At 56.1% G+C, this 21,201-nt stretch overlaps 6 protein-coding genes across 6 annotated transcripts; 4 read left to right on the forward strand and 2 right to left on the reverse strand.

The window, feature by feature from the left end:
• Positions 1–662: 662 nt before the first annotated feature.
• Positions 663–2,760, reverse strand: QBC33DRAFT_562159 (uncharacterized protein; the record flags this gene model as incomplete). Its single annotated transcript, XM_060430186.1, has 2 exons — positions 663–945; positions 1,001–2,760. 2 exons carry the CDS (start codon positions 2,758–2,760, stop codon positions 663–665), a joined length of 2,043 nt encoding a protein of 680 aa, XP_060280316.1.
• A 504-nt stretch (positions 2,761–3,264) lies between these two features.
• On the forward strand, positions 3,265–4,974 carry QBC33DRAFT_548057 (Tim17/Tim22/Tim23/Pmp24 family-domain-containing protein). Its single transcript, XM_060428799.1, has 5 exons — positions 3,265–3,795; positions 3,846–3,853; positions 3,984–4,066; positions 4,127–4,397; positions 4,455–4,974. The coding sequence occupies exons 1-5, from the start codon at positions 3,723–3,725 to the stop codon at positions 4,494–4,496; spliced, it is 477 nt and encodes a 158-aa protein (XP_060280317.1). The 5' UTR covers positions 3,265–3,722; the 3' UTR covers positions 4,497–4,974.
• Positions 4,975–6,865: 1,891 nt separating this feature from the next.
• On the forward strand, positions 6,866–8,984 carry QBC33DRAFT_458081 (trichothecene efflux pump; the record flags this gene model as incomplete). The annotated part of the gene is made up of 4 exons (XM_060424878.1): positions 6,866–7,054; positions 7,146–7,878; positions 7,958–8,326; positions 8,425–8,984. The coding sequence occupies 4 exons, from the start codon at positions 6,866–6,868 to the stop codon at positions 8,982–8,984; spliced, it is 1,851 nt and encodes a 616-aa protein (XP_060280318.1).
• A 2,518-nt stretch (positions 8,985–11,502) lies between these two features.
• QBC33DRAFT_207169 (putative casein kinase) lies at positions 11,503–13,400 on the forward strand. Its single transcript, XM_060422635.1, has 4 exons — positions 11,503–11,586; positions 11,900–11,999; positions 12,152–12,713; positions 12,768–13,400. Exons 2-4 carry the CDS (start codon positions 11,988–11,990, stop codon positions 13,301–13,303), a joined length of 1,110 nt encoding a protein of 369 aa, XP_060280319.1. The 5' UTR covers positions 11,503–11,586; positions 11,900–11,987; the 3' UTR covers positions 13,304–13,400.
• Positions 13,401–14,920: 1,520 nt separating this feature from the next.
• On the forward strand, positions 14,921–17,131 carry QBC33DRAFT_478485 (putative inositol 5-phosphatase; the record flags this gene model as incomplete). Its single annotated transcript, XM_060425291.1, has 3 exons — positions 14,921–15,136; positions 15,202–15,379; positions 15,580–17,131. Coding segments are annotated over exons 1-3 (1,740 nt in total), but the record flags the coding sequence as incomplete, so codon positions are not given.
• A 796-nt stretch (positions 17,132–17,927) lies between these two features.
• QBC33DRAFT_548085 (camp-dependent protein kinase catalytic subunit) lies at positions 17,928–20,054 on the reverse strand. Its single transcript, XM_060428800.1, has 5 exons — positions 19,792–20,054; positions 19,372–19,735; positions 19,172–19,296; positions 18,671–19,086; positions 17,928–18,597 (listed from the first exon to the last, which is right to left on the reverse strand). Exons 2-5 carry the CDS (start codon positions 19,643–19,645, stop codon positions 18,270–18,272), a joined length of 1,143 nt encoding a protein of 380 aa, XP_060280321.1. The 5' UTR covers positions 19,646–19,735; positions 19,792–20,054; the 3' UTR covers positions 17,928–18,269.
• Between the last annotated feature and the right edge of the window lie 1,147 nt (positions 20,055–21,201).

Below are 21,201 nucleotides of genomic sequence, written 5' to 3' on the forward strand. Positions count from 1 at the left end.
TCCCAACCTTCTCAACGACTCGCTAAACTCGCTTTTGAACCCCGTAATCGCGCCACCCTGAAACACCGTAACCTGGTAGAATCGAGTCGAGTCTGCATAGGAATCGGAAACATCGCCCGATACAGTTCATCCCGAAAGAAACAAACAAACAAGGCAATCGGAGCCACCAAGGCCCACGCTAGCCTATACCAGCCGCTCCGGCGTCAGCACAATGCTGGGTGCCAGGGGAGATACTGTACTCATGATCTATGCCATCGTAACTCTTTCCTTTTTTTGGAAAATTCTCGCGAAGCCTCGTTGTGATACGTACGTACGCGGATGGCACGCTTGGGCAGGACACACTGCCTCATAGCAAGTTCCCCCGCGGCCCATCGCCTCCGCCTGCATTAAGCCCTGGCCCAGGCCTGTCCTGAACGTTATGGACTCGGCCGGCCTTGCTCTTATCAAGGCGGATCGTAACTGGTATGCATCTGAGATCCTTTCCTTCGAGGAATCGGGGTTGGAAATGGTCCCTGTAATTCCGTAACCAACATGGTAGGGAACACGGTAGACGAGTGAGGATACCGGCTGACGATTCTCGTTGATGCAAACAGTGCAAGTGTTCTCCCTCGCGGATCGAGTCACAGCTTAGAGGTCCAAATCTTTCCATTTTCCCCATCTTCTCAGGTTCCACCCATGACGACCTCGTCCACGTATTCCACTCCAGGGTCGGCAATATTGGTCAGGTTGTGCTTGTTCACCATATGTCTCCTCCAGTTGTCTTTCCTAGGGAATGATTTGCCGCCCTGTCTGGAATAGGGGCAACCCTGCTGTGTACAGTAGTACTTCCTCGTCTTATTATGCTTGTCGTTTATGTGGCGGTCCAGGTGGGTTTTAGTACCGAACTTCAAGCTGCAGCCCTGGTGAGGACACTCGTGGGGCCGCTCGTGGTATCTCTTGTGATGGCTGGGGCCCCCATCGTTAGCATGGTCCGAGAAATGATGAGCGTTTTTGGACTTACTTGAGCTTATGGAACTGGTCGAATACTCGGTGGCATTCCTCGCAAGGGAACAGTCGAGGAGATGAGTCTGGCTTGTAGCTGCCTCCATCGTTCGATCTCGGGGAAGGGGTGTTGGTGTATGGCGTGGGTCGCGAGTCCGGAGTGTTATCAGGGCTCGTATAATTCGAAATACCGGACGAGGGACGTGGCGTTGACCACACAGAAGCTTCTCTCATCTGGACGTCTTGCCCGTTGATCTCGATCTCGGGAGGTGGCTTGGATTCCGGCTCGGGCGTGGGGTCGGGGGTAGGGTCTGGCGTTGGCTGTCCAGGTGGCTCGAGCATGGCACCGGCAGCTTGGTCCGCGGGAGGAGGTGGAGAGCTGGCCATCTTCACCAACTCCTGGTTCACCATCCATCCCATCTCGGTATCGGTGCTCGGTTTCATGATATCCATTGGATTCACGCTTGGTTCGGCCTTCGGAGGTAGAGGTGGACTTGGAATGTCCGACATAAAGCCTTGAAGGGGAAGACTGTCCATCCGCTGGATTGGTTCTGGAAATGCCCGTTTCTTACGGAGTGATGGCGACTTAAGATCCGGCAGCCCCCGGCTATCATCGCCCGAGGCCGCCCATTGGGAGAATTCATGCGCAGCCGGGATATCCCCCACATGCCTTGCGACCGGGGACACAGGGCTGATTGGAGTTACAGTTGGGATCTGTGTGGGAGACGTGAAAAATCCGGCTTGTCCAGGTGGCGGAGGCGGTGCACATGAAGTGGAGATGGATAGTGGTGGTGGTCCATACGGGCCAGTCGGCGCGGGGAGGCCATCAACATCGTGATAATACGAGTATGCTTCGCCCCGAGCTTCTGTATCTACTGGCTCAAATGTCGCCGGCGCTGACATCGTCGGTTCCAGAATATCTCCCGGGTCAATTGACGGGGAGCGAAGGGCCATACTCCGTTCGCCGGTCGACGTGGTACTGGCTCGGCGAATGGCGGCGGACGCCCGGCGTGCTAACTGTCGAACGGTATCCGAGAGATGGCTGGATCGCCTGCTTGAGTGACGTTGCAGCGCACCGCCTGGCACAATGGCTTCCGGTTCCTCGGTGATGCCTTCGGGCAGCAAAGTGGCGGCCTGGGGGCCATATGAACCCGTACGCTGATCCCTGAAGCCGGCTGCGGCATCAAGTCCAGGCACTTCACTGGACGGTTGCAATGGCGAAGTCGGGGCAGACGCTTCGGCATCCGCGGTAGGTGAACGGCCCCCTACCCAGCCAGAGGGCGGGGGGAAGCTGGCGGTAGCTGGTAGTGGAGGCGAGATAGGTGAGGGAAGGCCATGTTCAACATAGACTCCCGGCGGATTCGACAGTTGCTGCGGATTCTCAATTGACGATTCATTCTGGCAAGGGCTGTCCGGGCCCCCTTCGACATCAAATTCTTTCACGGAAGTGGGCGTGTGGCTGGGCCCAGGACCGGACCCCGGGGCAAAATGATTCCTAAGGAAGGCATCCCCGAAATGAGGGCGTGGGAAGAAAGAGGCCGCAGGTAAATTCCCTATCTCCTCGGCCTCTTGGTCTCCGTCTCGGAGGCGTGCTGCTCTCTGGCGCCTAGCGCGAAGGATAAAAGGCAAGAGGCAGAGAAAGATCAGCGAGGCGCCGACGACCGAGCCAATTGTCGCCCCCGCAATAGCTCCCGACGATATCGAGGTCGACCGTGCAACGACGGGCGCGGCGCGCGATGACAGCGACGCTGCCATACTCAGCGTGTCATCGCTAACCATGGCAAAAAGTGAGAGGAATTCAGAGAAAAGAAAGACGGCAGTGGATGGATTTCAACGGTTGCCAAGGTGAGGTGTCGTCTAGGTGAGGCTGTGCTCAACCCCGGTCTAGACCGATCCGAGCCGCCGAAGCACGAGATGCGCAGCCAGAGCCAAACCAAATCAATCCAACCCAATCCAACCCAATCCAACCCAGCCAGGCTCGACCACAGTGGACGAAGGACGGTTGTGCGCGGCTATGAAATATCCGGGCTCTCGATGTGATATTGGGTCATGATGAGGATGACGAGGATGGAAAGGAAGCCATATTTGGATGAGTACCTCTGTTAATCGATGGCCAAGCTCACTTTGCAGGAACAGGAACAAGGATGCGCTGCGCTGGCTGGGATGTGTGTCTTAAATTAACAGGATGTTCAGCCTCACTAGGAGCAGTGGGAAGGAGTGGCGGCCAATTGAGAGGCTAACCCGGCTGCCTCCTGCCCCTGGCCACCACAAACGCACCTGTCACGGCGAATTACCAATAAGCGCGATGATCTTAAGCGTCACAGAGCGCTCGGCCTCAGCATGGCCGCTTGATTGTAACAGAAAATGTGTGAAGCGGGAAACGAACTAGCGGCTAAACCTGCACTCTTTTCTCCTGCAACCGCTCTTGCTCTGCCCGCCGTTGACCTGGGCGACGATCATTTTTTGTAGTTCATACTCCGAACACTTCCATCACCTGACTACGGCAGGTAGTACCTCCTAGCTAGGCCCGCTAGGTTATTACTGCGTACAGATTACAGTGAGCAGTGAGAGCTTGGTCGAAGCGCGATAAGTGCTGACTAAAACCACGAACCCGCTTTAAATTCTGCCGGTTTACACCCCCTTCCCAAATTTTAACAACCTTGAATCAACCAATTTTTGCATCATAGGTTATCGTTGCCATCTTCGAGTCCGTTCGTCAAGACGTATTGACGAGTCCGCTAATGTCAATGTCGCTCGATCACACGCGGGATCCGTGCCCCTTCGTCGTTCTCAACGATTTTGGGGGCGCGTTTTGTAATGCTCCCTCTCCCATTTGCGCGACCTCCCGCTAACTGTACCTCTAGGCATGGGCGTAAGTCACTCCCTGCTTCCGATCCGATCCCTTCGACCTTCTGCTTCTAGTATCGGCCGCCTCGCCTCGTCGCCATACCGCTGTACGCTCGAGACATCGGAGAACACAGCTGATATCTTTGTTATCTTAGGCAATAGGTGGTTCAGTATGGCATGGTATCAAGGGATTCAGAAACAGTCCTCACAACGAAAGGCTGCTTGGCTCCGTCACTGCGTATGGTACCCTAACATATTTTTGAGAGAGAAATAGGCTCTAACGACGACGCTTTTACAGCATCAAGGCTAGAGCTCCTGTCCTGGGCGGCAACTTTGGTGTTTGGGGTGGCTTGTTCAGTACATACGATTGTGCAATCAAGGGTATCCGCAAGAGGGAAGATCCTTACAATGCTATCGGAGCAGGTTTCATGACCGGCGGCTCTCTGGCCATGAGAGGAGGTCTCAAGGCTGCGAGGAACGGTGCGATAGGTTGTGCGGTCTTGCTGGCGGTTATTGAAGGTGTTGGTATTGGGTTCCAAAAGATGCTTGCCGGCTCAACAAAACTAGAGGTGAGTGGGAATGCGGTGATGCCTGTGGTTACGGAATTACTAACAGCTATGTCTTAGGCACCTCAACCCCCGGCATCGAACGAGCTGAATCTTGCATGATATTGCGTGGCCCCTCACCTGATCGATTATATCCAAGCTCTACTCTACCTTAACTCATGGCTCGAGTTATTGGGCGCCGAGATTCTCGAACGTCTCCGCCCCTCCCGAGCACCACCGTTGCCCAGCTGATCGCACAGCGCCTCGTCGAGCTATGCGCCGCCTTCGCGGGCCCGGAGGTATCGGGCAACATGTACAACGTCAGCAGGTCTGCCAATGTTGATGTATTTGGTGTACAATAGCGTGCTGTACCATATTTAGTTGGAACCAAAAATTAGACATAAAGTAAAGCCCTTGCCCTTGAACGTGGGTCCAGCCATTATAGGGCAAACAAATCTCCAGGACGGCGGAGTGGAGTACGACTGGCCAGCTCAACTCGGGAAACAGATTGAGAATCAAGTCTTGCAAGATAGCGTGATGGTATGAACAGCGGAACAATGCAAAACAAGACATCTTTTTTGCGTCACCCCATCGACAGCTTGAAGCGGGTCCATATTCCCGCCACTCGCGATTTCACCCACCACCCCTATCCCGGCGCTGCCTGAACCGGCGCTGCCTGACCGGAGATCGTGGTCCATTGCTGCGTTCCGCTTTGAAGATGACAGTGCAATATGAATGTCCTGGAGCTCTAAAAGTTAGCTACCTTCGCTTGCAGGCGCGACCTGCCACCTATGCGTGCGTCCTGCAACCCCCAGACCCCGAGTACCGGGGATTCGGGATTTGGGGCTCGTACACTGCTATCCCATGGCCACAGCAGGATGAGCAACCCATCTCGTCTCTTGCTGCTAGCCTGTGTCCCAGCCCACTCAACGTACTCAACGTCAGCCAGGCCAGGGCGGGAGAAGGGAACACATCAGGGCTGGGCTTAGACGATGGTCATAGAGCGCGACCCCGGCCGCGTACACCAGTCCATGAAATGGAATTCCGGTCAGGAAGGGCTTATCCAGCCCAACTCGAATACCTATCTAAGACTCCAGTGATCTGCGTCAGCTTCTGGGCCTACAACATCGGTCCATCTAGGCCATCCGGATATCGTACTCGTCAATGCACAGTAGATCTCCTTGGCTTGACTCGGACCCTCGCAAACGAAGCTTGGCGAAACCCAACAAATTGGAGAAGGTAAAATTTTATTCCATATAACGTGGCGGAAATCCAATAGATCACATAAAGAGGCTTGTTTGGATGTATCCCCTTCGTCCGCGAAGGCGTACCCACTCTTTGAAGCATTGGCATGGTGTGTCATACGACGTATATCCCGCTTGGAAGCCATTCTCCAGAACTGTGGCTATCAGGATCCAGGATGGACAAGAAAATTGGGGAGGGCCAGAACGCATTTGATGAGGCGGAAGGCGGCCCCTTATGCTTTTCGTATACGAGTATGTCTGTTTGGACTATGATTTACGCGATTCTAAGTTGGATCATCTGGCAGATCCCATGCCTTAAGGGGATGGCACTTTCTGCAGCGAGGCCCATTGCCCATGGTCGTAGCAAAAAGGGTGCAGTCGAAAGTGGGCTGGCCCCTTGACAGGGGGAAACATATATCCTCGAGGGTGTCTTAACGATAACCGCACCTATTCAAGGTTGGTCTTGGCCAACTGACTGTAATAACAACCCTACTATGTAGGCGACTGACTTGAATTAAGGTTGAGGTAGGCAGGCTGATTTGGGTTGGTCTAATAAAAGGCCCAGGTTTAGTTCGATATGCCGGGTAACGATTGCCACCCAGACGTCGTGCCCCCAACTCCATATGTATGCGCTTTTGCTGAAATACGCAGGGTATCTCGCTAATCCGCCTTGGCTACGAGGCTAGCTCTGGCTGGACTCATAGCTAAAATGCCTGTACCTTCTACGAAGGTAGGTAGGTAGGCTGCACATATCCTCCAGGAAATGCTTTCCCAGCAGACTGGTCGACAGGACGGAAAGCTCCCGTCTGAAGCGACTGCATGCTGCCACGCGATGTAATGATCTCCTCAAGTCGGCACTTGCACATCGGCAATCCGAGACCATGGGCACACATTTTTAGACCGTCTTGGCCCTCGTGGGAGCTGGCCTATTCTCTACCTTACCTACTACGTAGACACACTACCAGGCTACCTGGATAGCTGATACCTCTCCCAACCGGAACCCTGATCCCATATAGCTTGGTTTGGTCCCCCATTCCCCATTCCCCCACAATCCTTGGAAATTCTCCATGCTTCCCCAACATGGGGTAGGTTGATAGATATAAGCCCCCCCTTGCCCTCCCTCCTACTCCGTATGTTAACTCGTCGGGCTCGGGCTTCATACAACCTCTCCTGATCCATCATACCCGTGCGCACCTTCATCTCAAGTCACAGGCCCCCCAAATCGAAACGCAACGCAACACAGGCACCATGGCTGACAGCCAGTCTGTCGACATCAAGGTGCAGGGATCTCGTGCTGAACATATCGAACGGGATGTCGCCAAGGTCGTCCACGCCGACGGGACTGTCGACTACATCGATGCCCGTGCCATTGGTGGTGATTCCGAGAATCTTCCCAAGGGTTATTTCCGTAGTCCCCAGTTCATTGGCACTGTTGTGGTCAGTACCCTCGTGCCATCCGCTGTGGCCACTCACCTATTATGGCGTACCTTGGTTGGTGTAAAGGGGTATTAACATTGCGTATATCTAGGCGCAATGTCTGGCTTCCACAATTGCGTACCTGGGCTGGGTGTTGCCAGCCAACACTCTGACTATCATCAACGCCGACCTTGGGAACTCGCCAAATATCAGCTGGGTTGCCACCATCTGGACACTCTCGAGCTGCATTGGCTTCCTCCTCGTCGGCCGCCTGTCGGACATATTCGGCCGCAAATGGGTCGTCATGGGGACAACGGGCCTCTCGATCATCGGCTGCATCATCGGCGCATGTGCCCGCAACGTCGAGATGTTGATCGGAGCCAATGCTTGCAACGGCCTCTCGGCTGCTGGCCAGCTCTCCTTCGGCATCTTCCTAGGCGAGCTTGTCCCGAACAAGTACCGTGGGCCCATCGTCACCGTCGTCTTCCTCTCGTCCCTCCCGTTCGCCGTCTTCGGCCCCGTCATTGCTCGGCTGCTGATCCAGAACACGGCCGCTGGCTGGAGGTGGAGTTACTACATCGGGATCATACTCGGTGTAATCACAGGCGTCCTGTACCATTTCTTCTACCATCCGCCGACCTATGATCAGCTCCACGTGCACGGAAAGACGAAATGGCAGATGTTCAAGGAGCTGGACTTTATTGGCATCTTCCTCTTCATTTCCGGCTGTGTCCTCTTCCTGATTGGCCTGTCCTGGGGGGGGCTCGCCTACCCCTGGGTCAGCGCCCCAACATTGTGCACCCTTTTGCTCGGCATCACGACGCTGGCCGGCTTCGCCCTCTATGGTGTGTTATTTCAAACTCCCTACCCCCCTTCCGCTTCCCCTTTATGGAGAAAACCTGCTAAATATGAATCGCTGGACAGAGGGATTGGTCTGCAAGACGCAACCGTTCATGCCTCCGCGACTCTTCAAGAACATCGGTTTCGTTGCCATTATCGTTATCGCTACGATCGGGTCTATGGTCTATTACTCGCTCACCATATTGTGGCCAACCATCATCGGGACCGTCTACACCACCGACTCCATCAAGATCGGTCTCCAGAGCTCCGTCGTGGGCGGCGGCGTCCTCTTGGGCCAGGCGTTCGGCGGCATGGCCATCTCGTTTGTGCCCAGGCTCAAGATCCAGGCCGTCGTCGCCGCCTGCATGGCCATGGCGTTCATCACCCCGCTCGTGACCCTAACCCCTGATTCGTGGGCTATGACAATAGCCCTGGGCACGCTGGGCTGCATCGGTAAGCTTGTTTTTCGGCGCTCCGTGATTTATCTTCCCCCTCCTCCCCCCAGCCCCTCCTCTCCTTCATCCAAACGGGAGCTAACGCTCAGCCCCAAGCCATCGGCTACATCGAGAACATCTCCTTCCCAGGCGTGACCCTGGTACTGGAGCCCCAAGACATCGGCCTTGCGACGGGGGTCCTGGGCTCGATCCGCGGCATGGGCGGGGCGGTGGCGCAGGCGCTGTACGTGTCGGTGCTGCAGAACGAGCTGAAGAAGAACATACCCGCGTTCGTGTCCCCGGCGGCCACGGAGGCCGGGCTGCCGGAGTCGTCGCTGGCGGCGCTGCTGGCGGCGGCGGCGGGCGGGGCGGGGTTCGACGACGTTCCCGGCGCGACCGAGGGGGTCGTCGCGGCTGTCGCGGAGGCGCTCAAGACGGCGCACGTGCGAAGCTTCAGGATGGTGTTCCTCTGCACTATCCCCTTCAGCGTCATCCTTATCGTCGCTAGCTTCTTCGTGCCGAATATGGAGAAATTCCTGCACAATAATGTCGCGAAGAGACTGCAGGGTAAGGGCCATATGGGCGATGATGCCCCTGTCCCAGCCGCGGCCCCGACCTCGGTGGGCGCGGCGGAGGGGGAGGTGCGGGAGAAGACGGCCGAGACGGTGGGTGTCTGAGGGGCGGTGGCTTTGCCCTTTGGGGGGAGGGGGGGTTATGTTTATGTTTATATTGTTATGGGGCTCACGAAATTCCGGGCCGGTACATACATATCTGTTCTATTCTCTATCCCAAACCAACATGACAGCTGATAGGAAGTGATTCGGAAAATGTGTTCTGCTATATTCTATGACGGGCATGATCACGAAATTCCCTTTTTGTGTCATTTGGAAAAAAATCAAACGAAAAAGGACGGTATTATCAAGGACGTAGTGTAGCCACCAGACCCTCCGGGATTGCTACTCTAGAAGTAGCTGTGGTCGGTTGCGGTCCGACACCGTCCGGTTTGAAATCGGACGACTTGAAAGGGTGTCACGATTGAGACGATCCAAAGAGATAGGTTGGGGAGGCCCCTCTTCCGTTTCCATGCAGAAGGGACGGTATGCGTAACATCACATATTTCTACGCCCTAGTATGAAACCTCTCAAAACTTGAGCCGAAAGGGACGGGTGGCACTAAGTTTTGTCGTCCGTTGCCAAGGCGGACAGCCCGGAGGTACCGGCGGGGTTGACCGGGTTTGACGACGGGACCATCCAAGCCTTTGATCAGGCCGGACAAGGATTGCGTTGGTACCAGGGGGCGTAGCTTACTAAGTACGGACTTGCTACGGGTGACGTTCATTTGTGCATTCCTTCAGGGTCACTAAACAATTCGCGATACGAGGTCCAATTGAAAGAATCCGGATCCGGATCCGCTCATTCCTGAGGTCCTTCTCGGATAATTCCTGCCAAGTTTGCTGCGTGCTATTCTGGGCATTCTGGACTGGCCTGGCGTTTCGGCGTGGCGTGGTTGTAGCCGTGATTGGACGGGGTTTAGGAGTTCTGGGCTTCTAGCCCAGCTCTGTGCAACGCACATGAGCTCAGGAGAAGCAAGGGGCCAAGAGTCCAGAGTCCGAGACCTTGCCGGCAAGTTACTACATACAGAGTATATACTTCCATTGTCTACGCGTTGTATCATGGCAACTGGAAACTGGGGAGGACGTGAGGAGCTGACCCTTACCTTACTACACGTGTGTCGCCAAAAGTCCAAGCAAGCAGACTCTAGGGCATGAATTTGCGAAGTATCGGCGATACTGAGTTTTGGGCGCTCTGGCACATCGGGGTAAAATGGCACCAGGCTGCGTACCTATCTCTGATAGAGAGATTCGGCAGCATCCACGGAAGCGGTAGCCTCAGTGAGGGTGGCTCGCAGGAAATGGCGGCGATCTCCGCTACAGTGCTTTTCGGGCTAAATTGGCCGAAAAGTTTGCCCTCGATTGCCGCCCGTCATCACGAGATGGATGCTAGCTGACGAAGGCCATTGGGGAAGGCACTGAATTTGTCAGGTACGAGGAAGATCCGGTATTTGTGGACTCCTGTTGGGTGCATTGCGGCTGTCTGGAACCGACCGTACGTAGGCTATTGTGCTATTGTGCTATTGTTGCTGTCCTTAAAGTTTGCATTGATCCTCTGCCCAATCAATTTCCTGCTTTGTCGGGAATCATCCCTTCGTAAGACGCCCTGCTATTATTAGGTGCCTGCCTCTTTGCACATACGGAAGTGGGACTGGATTCTTCATGTTTAAGCGCCAAATCCTCCAAAGCCGCTTCTCGAAAATATGTGATAGGCCCGTCCCAAGTTGTCGGGATCTAGAACCGGTTGCTGGCACGCATTGGGTTTGCCTGTCGCTGAACGTATCATGTCAATCTGTGAACGTCAATCTGTGCCCGAAGAGCGACTGTGGCAAAGTTGGGACGTATGGAGGGATAGCGTTCGAGGCTCTGTCTGGTCTTTGATTATGCGAGTCGCCCGTCTCTTGGATGAACGCGGCGGCAGCCTTGGGTCGCGAACCTGCCCCGTTTCTGCCTGACTAACGCGCAACCAAGCCGCCAAATCCCGGCCAACTGGCCACCGGAGATAGCCCAGCTGCCCAGTGCCCCAGCCCAGTTGCCTCTTCTACTGGCTGCCCGCATAGTTCGCCATTTCCCTCTCGTTTTTCTTTTCACACCGTGCATTTATGCATGCGGTGGCCACTCCCGAGTACCTTGTTTCAAAGTTCACCCAGGCCCAAATTTCGCAGCCTAGGTACTAGAAAGCTTAGTACCTTTTGCTCATTCTTGGAGGCCTTGGCACCTTCCATCCCTGCGGCAGGGCACCTACCTGGACCACCTGGACCACCTGGACATTTCACTCTCTCCCAGTCTCGCCCTTTTCTAACACCCTCCCCCTCTCCTACGCCCTTTGCCTTGATTCTACTCTATCATCAAACCCACTCGCCCTCAACTTCGCATAAAAGGGACAATTTGGGTTCAAGAAATCGTATTTGAGGGATATTTTTTCGCTTCTCTCTTTTTGCCTTCTCCCTTCTCCGCCTTTTCCCACAAAATCCACTCCCTGCCATTCTAGGGCCGGGTTAAATCCAACCACTTCCCAACTCAACCGATTCATCATCCCCCACCCATCGACAGACCGCCCACGATCAAACTTGCAGCCCCCGTCGAGACGTCCGAGGCCTCGATATTCAATTCCCACGCCTCGACCGTGTATCGTTCCGAAGTGACTCGGAGCGATATTTCTCAGCAAGGTAAAATCTTCCCCATTTATCTGCATCAATTTTATCGCCATCTTCCCGACTGTTGGCATCAGCTTCACAGCCTTGATTTCAACATCCATCGGTGAAAGTGACTCCACTCTCCCCTGCCCCCTCAGGCTCGCTTTTGAAGGGCCGCCCTGCCTCGTTTCGCCTCACCTCATTTACCACGCAAGCTTCCCGCCTTCATTCACGTCAACTTCTTGGCTTGTCAAACAAACCAAACTCACCGCTCAATCAATTTACCTACCAACTCGTACCTTATCTCAGCCGACACTGACCTATTTATTTGCTCTATCTAGACTAGTATCAACCAAGTCGACAACCGACTCCTCCCCTCGATCCATCTTTCCCGCTGAGTCTTCCTCGGCCGGTGTCGAGATATCACCGCAGCCATGACGACCATGGTATGTCAACTTCTTTCTTTCACACAAATCAATCATTTGGGTCCATGACATCGTCCATTCGTCACGACTGGGTGCTCCTATTAGGGACCGCCCGAATGATATGTCGACACGGTTAAGCTTTTCAATTAGTTTGCTGACTTTCTGGCTCCTAGGACCTCCGCGTCGGTAATAAATACCGTATTGGCCGGAAGATCGGCTCCGGCTCCTTCGGTGACATCTACCTCGGGACCAACATCATCTCTGGTGAGGAGATTGCCATCAAGCTGGAGAGCGTCAAGGCCAAGCATCCCCAGCTTGAGTATGAGGCTCGCGTCTACAAGTCCCTGGCCGGTGGAGTTGGCATCCCGTTCGTCCGCTGGTTTGGCACCGAATGTGACTACAACGCCATGGTCCTCGATCTTCTGGGCCCCAGCTTGGAGGACCTCTTCAACTTCTGCAACCGAAAGTTCTCGCTCAAGACTGTTCTCCTTCTGGCCGATCAGCTCATTTCCCGCATCGAGTACATCCACGCCAAGTCGTTCATCCACCGTGATATCAAGCCGGACAACTTCTTGATGGGAATTGGCAAGCGGGGCAATCAGGTCAATGTTATCGACTTCGGTTTGGCGAAGAAATACCGTGACCCCAAGACCCATTTCCACATCCCGTACAGAGAGAATAAGAACCTTACCGGCACTGCCCGGTATGCTTCTATCAACACCCATCTCGGTGTCGGTACGTATTATTCAACCCCTTGTCCCCGAACTTGATGACTGATGACAATGGCAGAGCAATCTCGCCGCGACGATATGGAGTCTCTGGGCTACGTCATGCTCTACTTCTGCCGTGGCTCTCTACCCTGGCAGGGCCTGAAGGCTGCTACTAAGAAGCAGAAGTACGACCGAATTATGGAGAAGAAGATGACCACCCCGACCGAGGTGCTTTGCCGTGGCTTCCCCAACGAGTTTGCCATCTACCTGAACTACACCCGGTCCCTCCGATTCGATGACAAGCCCGACTACAGCTACCTCCGCAAGATTTTCCGTGACTTGTTCGTTCGGGAGGGCTTCCAGTACGACTATGTCTTCGACTGGACCGTCTACAAGTACCAGAAGAACGCCCAGGCTATTGCCCAGGCTGCCCAGACCACGGAGGATAAGGGCCACCAGCGCACGGATGCTGCCACCGGCCAGCCCACCACCCAGGCCGGCCCCAGCAAGACCCAGGGTATCACGACCAACCGAGCCCGCAACAAGCTCATTTCCGGTACTGGAGTCGACACCCCGGAGACCAACCGTGCCGTCGGTGGAAGCGACAGGATGTGAGTGACATGAAAGCCCAGCCCAAGCATTCCTTGTAAGGAATCATATTTCCTTCGAGTTTGGTGTGCTCAATAACGCTGCCGGAGGAAAATGCTGACACGTTTGCTGACACATCAGTTTGCGATAACAGGCTGCGCTCGGCTTCTAAAGGTCAAGGCGCTGGCTCGGGATATGCTTCAGGCTCGTACCGACCAAAATGATACACGCAAGGCTTTCTGGACCTTGGACCGCTCGCGGAAACAGCACAGTTCTGGGTGGATTTGGGGGTCCGCCCCCGTCGTATGGGCAACATCGTGATTATTTCTCTCTCACCAAGCCTTTGCCGCCTGGGCTGATGACACGATTGCCCAAGCCCGGACTATCGACAGCTGTTACGGCTCCCCGCTCAGTATTTGAGGACTGCTTTTCTTTTTCGTTCTTCGACTCTCTTCGGCTTAATGACCTTACACCACATGGCTCGGACGATTTTAGAACCCGGGGCAAGCCGCCTGCCCCATTCTGCGGTTCGGGAATCGTTCGAACGGCACGCCCGGTACTTCAACTTGCTGAAGTGCCGTGATCGGGAGAAGGTGTTTTGATGGAGAGAGGCACCTGATCCCCCTGCTGCCGACGAAGCCTTTTGACCCTGGTTTCCCCGAAGTTGCTTGCTCTGGTCGTACCCAGATCGATCGGATCAGGGCAAGCCGGGTCGTTGCGATGCATGGACTCTCCTGGGGCCCGGGATGTCACGGGCCGTTCTCGACGGGTTGCATTTCTTCTACTGGGTGCATAATTATTTCTTTCGTCTTGGTATCTCGCATTGGTATTCTGAACGTCGGGGCTCGCTTGTGGGGAGGCAATTAATTGGGGATGTTAGCGAGCCTGTGTGTGGGGATGAGGAAGCCAGGTGCTCGGCCTTCGTCTTGGGACCACCAACGGGCCATTCAAATCTCGAGGCTCATCATCAGATCTGGGGGCCTGGAAGATGGAAGTTTGGCACCCGGTCCACCGTCGCTGGGACAAGCCACCTCTTGCATGATGTACCTGCAGAAGGACAGTGTGCGGCAGAGATGAGAGGGGGACGGTCAAGGAGGATTGTGGTGGCCGTGCGGAGAGGAACTAGATGCCTCGTCGGAACGGTTTACTTTGGAAGGACAGTCCTAGGCCTCACCTCTCGTCCCGGTCTTGGTCCATGATAACGACCCATTACGCGCTGCTGCCTGGCTCTCAAGAAGCCGATGGCTTCTGCGGCTATGTGGTCAGAGTCACCGGGGAACGGCGGATCATGGCGAAGTGGCTCACACCGATGGCAAGCTGATGGACAAGGAACCAATACAGATAGGCGAGGTAGTTTTCATATTTTAGTTTTCGTTTTTTCTCTAAGGTCTGTCTCCCAACGTGGTCTCCAGCCGTGATCCTGTGCGCTGTCTGCCTATCTGCCCCTGCCGCTACTAGGTAGAAAGTAGACAGCAGGGCTGCTCAGCCATCCTTCGAATCTAAGCGGACCCAGGAAACTCTCCTGACCCTCCCCTGTCACGAGGCTGTACAGACATCACATGCGTGGATGGTTACGTATAAGATAAGTTAAGTAGGTCGATAACCTAACGAGACGGGCTCGTATAAGTAGCTAGCAAGAGGACAGTTTTATCTACGTCGTCTGGGCCGGAAGCTTTTTTCCCTCATCCTTTCGTTCATCCAATCCATCATCGCAGCTCGACAATAGCTGCCCCAGTAGGCGCTTCTCGTCCAATCAGAGGGCTCAGGTCGAGACCTGCACAGCCCCCTGCGTTCAGCCCAAGGTTTAGTCGCAGCGGGTAAACCCAGCTCCCGGAACGTGCAGATCCAACATGGACCAAGGTGTGTTTGGCGCCCAACATTCCCTAATTCGGGGGACCCATCGTGGTATTCATCTTCGTGGACAGTGACAGATCCTCGGCGATCCCTGGCCGCCTGCACCGGGACAATGTCGCCCTCAACCCTCGACCTCTTCATCTTCACCTTCAATTGCGCCAAGAACCTCATCAACGTCGCAGTCTTCGCATCCCATCTCCAGGCCGCACTGTCCCAAAATGCTACTGGCCTACCAGATTTGGTGGTCTTGTAAGTCTCGGCTCCCCTCCATCTTTACAACTTCCCCCCCTCACCCCCCCCTTTTTTGGGAGCGCGTGACCTCGTTGGGTGTGCCCGTGACGCAACGAAAGACGGCGAGCGGAGGGACCCAATCAATCAATCAATCCTGTTATGGCGAACGACCCGAGCAAAATCAGAAATTAGCTCACGTTCTCGCCCCTTCAATATAGCTCGCTCCAGGAGGTAGCCCCGCTCTCCTACTCCTTCATCGGCTCCTATTTCCTCGGGCCGTACTACTCGCGATACGAGGAGGCGCTAAACCTCGCTGCCACTGAGATCCTCGCCGGGTCGGGCGCACAGGGCGGCGGCGGCGACGATGAGGGCTTGTCAACACCACAGACGGCGGCTGGCGGCTGGGGGAGGGGGCCGGCGCCTACCCCTGCCCCGTATACACTAGTCAGAACGAAGAACGTGGGCATGACGGCTATAATGCTGTTCGCGAGGACGCCGGCGGCCGTGCACCACATCGAGGAGGCCGAGTGCGGTTTCGGGACTGCGGATATGGGGAACAAGGGCGCCGTCGGGCTCAGGGTTACGTGGAGCGACGGGAAGTCGGCGGGCGGCGACGACGACGGCGGCGATGAGTTTGCGACCACGGAACTCACCTTTGTGGCCACGCACCTGGCGGCCATGGAGTGGAACCTGAAGAAGCGGAACGCCAACTGGCGCACCATCGTCTCGGGCCTGACCTTTGAGAACCCAAAGACGGCCATCCCGGGCGTGTTCCCCGCCAACGCCACACTCCCCGACGCCGACCGCCCCGACTCGGCGGCCGAAGAGGCGGGTGCCGAGGAAGAGGATGGCGACAACGACGACGACGACGCCCGGCCGCTTCTAAGCCGCGGCAGCAGCAGCGAGAGTGGCGGCGGCGGCGCGCCGTTCCACCCGGAGCACCCGGACCTGACGGCGGAACACCACGTGACGCTGCACGAGATGTCGGTGTTCAAGCCGACGTCGCACCTGTTCGTGGCGGGGGACCTGAACTACCGCATCGGCGCGAAGACGCCGCCGGCGCTGAGCGCGTTCCCGTCCTTCGAGCCGGACAGCCCGGACCACTGGTCCACCTTCCTGGGGCGCGACCAGCTCACGCGCGAGAGGGTGGCGGGGAGGACGCTCCACGGCCTCGCCGAGGCGGACATCTCGTTCGGGCCGAGCTACAAGTACGACGTGCTGGGCGACGCGGATGGCGCGGTCAACGAGGTGGCCGCGAGGACGCGGGGCGAGGTCCCTTGGAAGTGGGCGCCGCATCGCTGGCCTAGCTGGTGCGATCGCGTCTTGTACCTGGACGTGCCGCCGTGGGCGAGGCGGCGGCGGGAGCAGGAGCAGGCAGGCAAGGGAGGAGGAGGTGGAGGAGTCGTAGTCCAGGCGTACGACCTCATGCCCGTCGTCGCCACCAGCGACCACCGGCCCGTGTTCCTGCGCGTGCAGGTCCCCGTCCTGGGCCCGGCGGACATGGCGCCGCCGAGGGTCGTCGTCGCCGGCGCAGGGGAGGAGGAAGAGGAGGGGGCAGACGGGGAGACGCTGCTGTTCGAAGAGGACCTCGCGGACCCGCGGGCCGTGCTCCCCGTCCCCATCGACGTGCACGCGTGGGAGCGGCGCGCGGCGGCGCGCAGGCGCGAGATCGTCGTCGGGTGGTCCATGTTCCTCTGGAGTACCCGCGAGGGCGCTGTGCTCATGGCCACCGCGGTGGCGGTCGGCGTGGGCGGCTGGTGGGCTTGGCGGCTGTGGTGAGAGAAGTGGAGGGCTGGGTTTATGGCCGTTTCTTTTCACGTCGGTTTAGAGTAGACGGTGGGGGCCCTGGCCTCCTTCCCACCAGAGTTTGTGTGTGTGTGTGTGTGTGTGAGAGAGAGAGAGAGAGAGAGAGAGAGAGAGAGAGAGAGAGAGAGAGAGAGAGAGAGAGAGAGAGATGCCATTAGAAGCTTCTTGGCGAACATTTCTTGGCAGAGATAGGCGTGTTGGTTGTATCCTGTGGGTTTTGTTCCTGATACCCCAGCGTTGCGTGTATGGTTGTGGACTTCCCCCCCCCTTTTTTTTCCCTTTTTTCCTTATCTGGGTATACCTGGGTTGTTGGTCGAGAATACCACTCATCATGTGGCGTTTGTGCCGTCAGAAACATTGCAGTATGCTAGCTTTGGATGGTTGAACTTTTGTGATTGCTACACGGACCTGAGACCTCTCGATCGATGTCCAATATCAATAAGGATGCTAATAATATACCTACCTACCTACCTACCTACCCAGTTCCCCCTTTTCATAGACAAACACCCAGGAAATCCCCCGATGAAATCGTGTCCCAACCCGGATTCAACAATATGTTGTCGAGATCGCGTGACTATCGCGTTACCCTCCCCAAACATGACGGTGCCTACCCCTCGATGAAACGCCGGACCTGCCAGATATGCGAGTTCCATAAGACTGTCAAGAAGACTGTCGTAAAGCCAAAACGAGAAAAGAAAAAAAGAAAATGAAAGGACGTCCGAGTTCCCCCCCCTAAACTCCGGACATTCCCCCGCCCTCAAGCCTCCCTCCCTTCCATTTCGCCATCTTGGATGGCCTGTGGTGAGTATAACAGATTGCACTGCCTCCTTTCCCCATCGAATTCCTGGTACGCGCACAGGCAGATCCTCAACCGCCCAACACCCTTGGGAGTCAGAATAAGGATTGTGGGATGAAGGGGAGGTTGCGGGTGCGATCCGGAAGCCAACATAGGTATCAAGCAAGAGTGTAGCGAGCCACCGGTGCTCGTCTGCGTAACCCATGTCATCCGCCCATATTATCTCTTTCTTTACATCATTATCTTTGTTCCTGTCTCGTTGGCTTTCCTTCCAGTCACAACCCTCCGGTCTCGGCCGGCTTCCCCTTAAAAGTCCTTGAAGTAGTCATCGTATTTGGCCGCCATCTCGTCCGTATAGGCGTCGCGGTTCGGGTCCTCCTCCGGGTAGATGTCGAAGCACTGGGCGTCACCCGGGTAGCGGACCGGGGGGATGATGGGGCCGCGCTGGCGGCGGTGCACGACGTCGTCCCAGTTGATGCCGTGGAAGAAGGGGTGCTCCTTCACCCTGGCGGCGCCCCCGCTGATGTTGCCCAGCCGCCGCGACCGGTCGACGGTGCAGAACTGCCGGATGATGTCCTTCGCCTCGTCGCTGATCTGGGGCTGATCCGGGAATACAACCGGCTTTTCGACGATCCTGGGTGGGGATCATGTCAGTAGGCGGAGGTGAGGAGAGAGAGGGGGGGGGGGGGGGGGTTGGGAGAACATACTGCTTGTATATCTCAATGGGATTCTGATGCCAGAACGGCGGATAACCCGTCAAGAACTCGTAGATCAGAATGCCCAGGGCCCACCAATCGACCGACGTGGTGTGACCCTTGTTACGGATGACTTCAGGGGCGAGGTACTCGGGTGTGCCGCAGAGGGTATACGTCTCCACGGGCCGGTCGTCGTCGTTGTTCCCCAATCGCTTGGCGAAGCCAAAATCCACCAACTTGATATGGCCGTCTTCGTCGAGCAGAAGGTTCTCGGGCTTCAGGTCACGGTATGCGACGCCTCCTTGCTGCTCGTGGAGGTATTCGAGCACGAGGACGATCTCGGCGGCGTAGAAGCACGCCATGTCCTCCTCAAAACGGCGGAATCTCCGGAGGTAGCTGAAGAGCTCTCCTCCAGGGACATAATCGAGCTAAGTGGAGATGACCGAGTCAACTCATCATCTGTGCGCCCCCCTTTTCTGGCTCGTCACGACGAGTGCGCGCGGCTGGACTTACAAGCAGATATAGAAACTCTCGATCGGAAAAGGAGGCTTGAAGGTTTGTGATAAATGGGTGTCCTGAGACTTCGCTGAGGATTCGGCGTTCGTGCCGTACGTGATCTATCTGGCGCAGCTTGATAACTGCAACCCAGAACCGCTTTATATTAGCCAAACAATCCCCCAGGTATTGAGCGGACCGAGGCTGGCGGTACAAACCCTCCGTCTTCCGTAATATCTTCAAGGCGTACACCGTATTGCGATCGGCATCATTTCCATAGGCCGGCCTCACAAGAGTGACCCGGGCGAAGGTGCCGGTCCCTAGCGTTCGCACCTTCTGGAAGTCGGCGAGTGTCAAGCGTCTTGATGGTAACGGCGAAGGACTCCCATTTCCGTTTGCCGCCTGAGGCGCGGCCATGAGTCCCTGCGCTTGAGTTGGGTGAAGGCCGCCTCCCGGGGGGAGGGGACTCGAAGAGGCGACTGTCGCGGCCATTGGGAAAGTGGACTGTAGGTCGTGGTCGTGGAGTTATTGTCGGAAAGGGGGCAGTTGGGGCAAAGGTGTTCCAGCTTCTCTGTAGCCCAGCTGCTAGGTGGTTTGTTTGACGAACAAAGCATCACAAACGATTCGAAGAACTGTACCTTGGATGGGAAGCCCCGCGCGAATCCAGCGGCGGTTGGAGGGGCCTTGTTGCTTGGGATATGCGGTCGGCTTTGTACTGGCTGCACAGCGGGGATTGGCTGGCAATGCAGCTATGAAGAAGAAGCCATTGCGAAAAGCTGGAAGACGCAAGACAAACGGATGAGGTCAGAACGCAAGGATGTGGGACCCGTTCAACTACATAGAGGCAAAGTATCCAAAGTATTCAAGGTATTATAAGTATCCAGAAGTATGTTGAAGGCTGCGCAATGGACGATGTATGGTGGGGACAGGGCGGGGGTTTGGGGCGCGAATACCTGTCCCGCCGCGGGTCAACATGGGTCGGGACAGAGCGGGTGGTCACTTATGACGTTGATTGTGGCACCTTGGGCAGGATTTAAAATGTCATTCGGAGCTACCCGGTAATATCACGGAGTACATCCACGGTAGGTACCTTCCTCCTGAGGTAAAAGCGGTAGGTAGGTAGGTTAGGTCAGGTAGTTTTACTGGGTTTCCCTGCCAATTTGCATCTAGTTTCTGCGATCAAGCGATACCTCGTAGGCGTTTACATGTATTCCATACAGAGTAGCGCAGAACAGAGAGGGGAGAAGGGAGGGGGCAAGAGAGGAAACAAGGGAGCGGGGATGATGAAACGATCAAATCAAGGGACCAGCCACTCGGTTGGGATCCGGGGATTCAACACAAGGCCGTGGATCTGGATCAAAGACGACCATCAAGTGACAAGTTCGGGCAACTGCGACAGTGTGTACCAGTAAATCCATAGGTGGTTAAAAGTACATGCCTATTATTGATCATTTTCCCGACTTACACCGGAGGCCGAAACTGACAGCTGACAACTGACAAGATGGCTGCGTACGTGGTGTCCTGAAACTCCGAAACACAGCAAAAAAGGCATGGAAAGACCGAAACAAAGCTTCAAAAGAATATTACTCTGTAGATGCTGCAGGGGTGGATAGATACGAGTTAAGATGCAGTGGCAATCTCTGTTTTCCAGGCTGTTTGTTTGTTGCTGTTGTCCAGGGTAAATGTAGGAGGAGTAGGAGGAGTAGGTATATTACTGGTCGGGCGGATTACCAAAGCTCAGTCAGGACCTCTCGCCCAGCCTGCCTGCTAGACGTAAGAGGTCCAAATGCATCAGCCGCACTGCAAACACCCATCTTCTCTATCTACGCGTACCTTCCCTAGGCAATCCGTTTGCTCGATGGAATAAGCATCCGCTCGATATCGACTTTCTTCTTCCAACCCAGCAATGCACCAGTGAGGGCTTCCGCCCCGGGGGGGGGGGGGGGGGGGGGGGGGGGGGGGGGGGGGGGGGGGGGGGGGGGGGGGGGGGGGGGGGCGGGCGGCGCGCGGGGGGGGGGGGGCCCCGCCCGGCGGCCGGGCGCCCGGCC

Source organism: Phialemonium atrogriseum (genome assembly GCF_030411735.1).
Source record: "Phialemonium atrogriseum strain 8032-3 unplaced genomic scaffold QBC33scaffold_26, whole genome shotgun sequence".
In the NCBI taxonomy this organism is placed as follows: Eukaryota; Fungi; Ascomycota; class Sordariomycetes; order Cephalothecales; family Cephalothecaceae; genus Phialemonium; species Phialemonium atrogriseum.

Excerpts from the sequence above, each read along its gene's own strand:
- QBC33DRAFT_548057 (XM_060428799.1), top strand. The coding sequence starts at position 3,723 with ATGTCAATGTCGCTCGATCACACGCGGGATCCGTGCCCCTTCGTCGTT. Across the intron at positions 4,067-4,126 it reads CTGCTTGGCTCCGTCACTGC|CATCAAGGCTAGAGCTCCTG; the intron begins GTATGGTACCCT and ends ACGCTTTTACAG. Across the intron at positions 4,398-4,454 it reads CCGGCTCAACAAAACTAGAG|GCACCTCAACCCCCGGCATC; the intron begins GTGAGTGGGAAT and ends GCTATGTCTTAG.
- QBC33DRAFT_207169 (XM_060422635.1), top strand. Across the intron at positions 12,714-12,767 it reads CAACACCCATCTCGGTGTCG|AGCAATCTCGCCGCGACGAT; the intron begins GTACGTATTATT and ends TGACAATGGCAG.
- QBC33DRAFT_548085 (XM_060428800.1), bottom strand. The coding sequence starts at position 19,645 with ATGGCCGCGACAGTCGCCTCTTCGAGTCCCCTCCCCCCGGGAGGCGGC. Across the intron at positions 19,297-19,371 it reads GATATTACGGAAGACGGAGG|TTATCAAGCTGCGCCAGATA; the intron begins GTTTGTACCGCC and ends TCTGGGTTGCAG. Across the intron at positions 19,087-19,171 it reads GAGAGTTTCTATATCTGCTT|CTCGATTATGTCCCTGGAGG; the intron begins GTAAGTCCAGCC and ends ATCTCCACTTAG.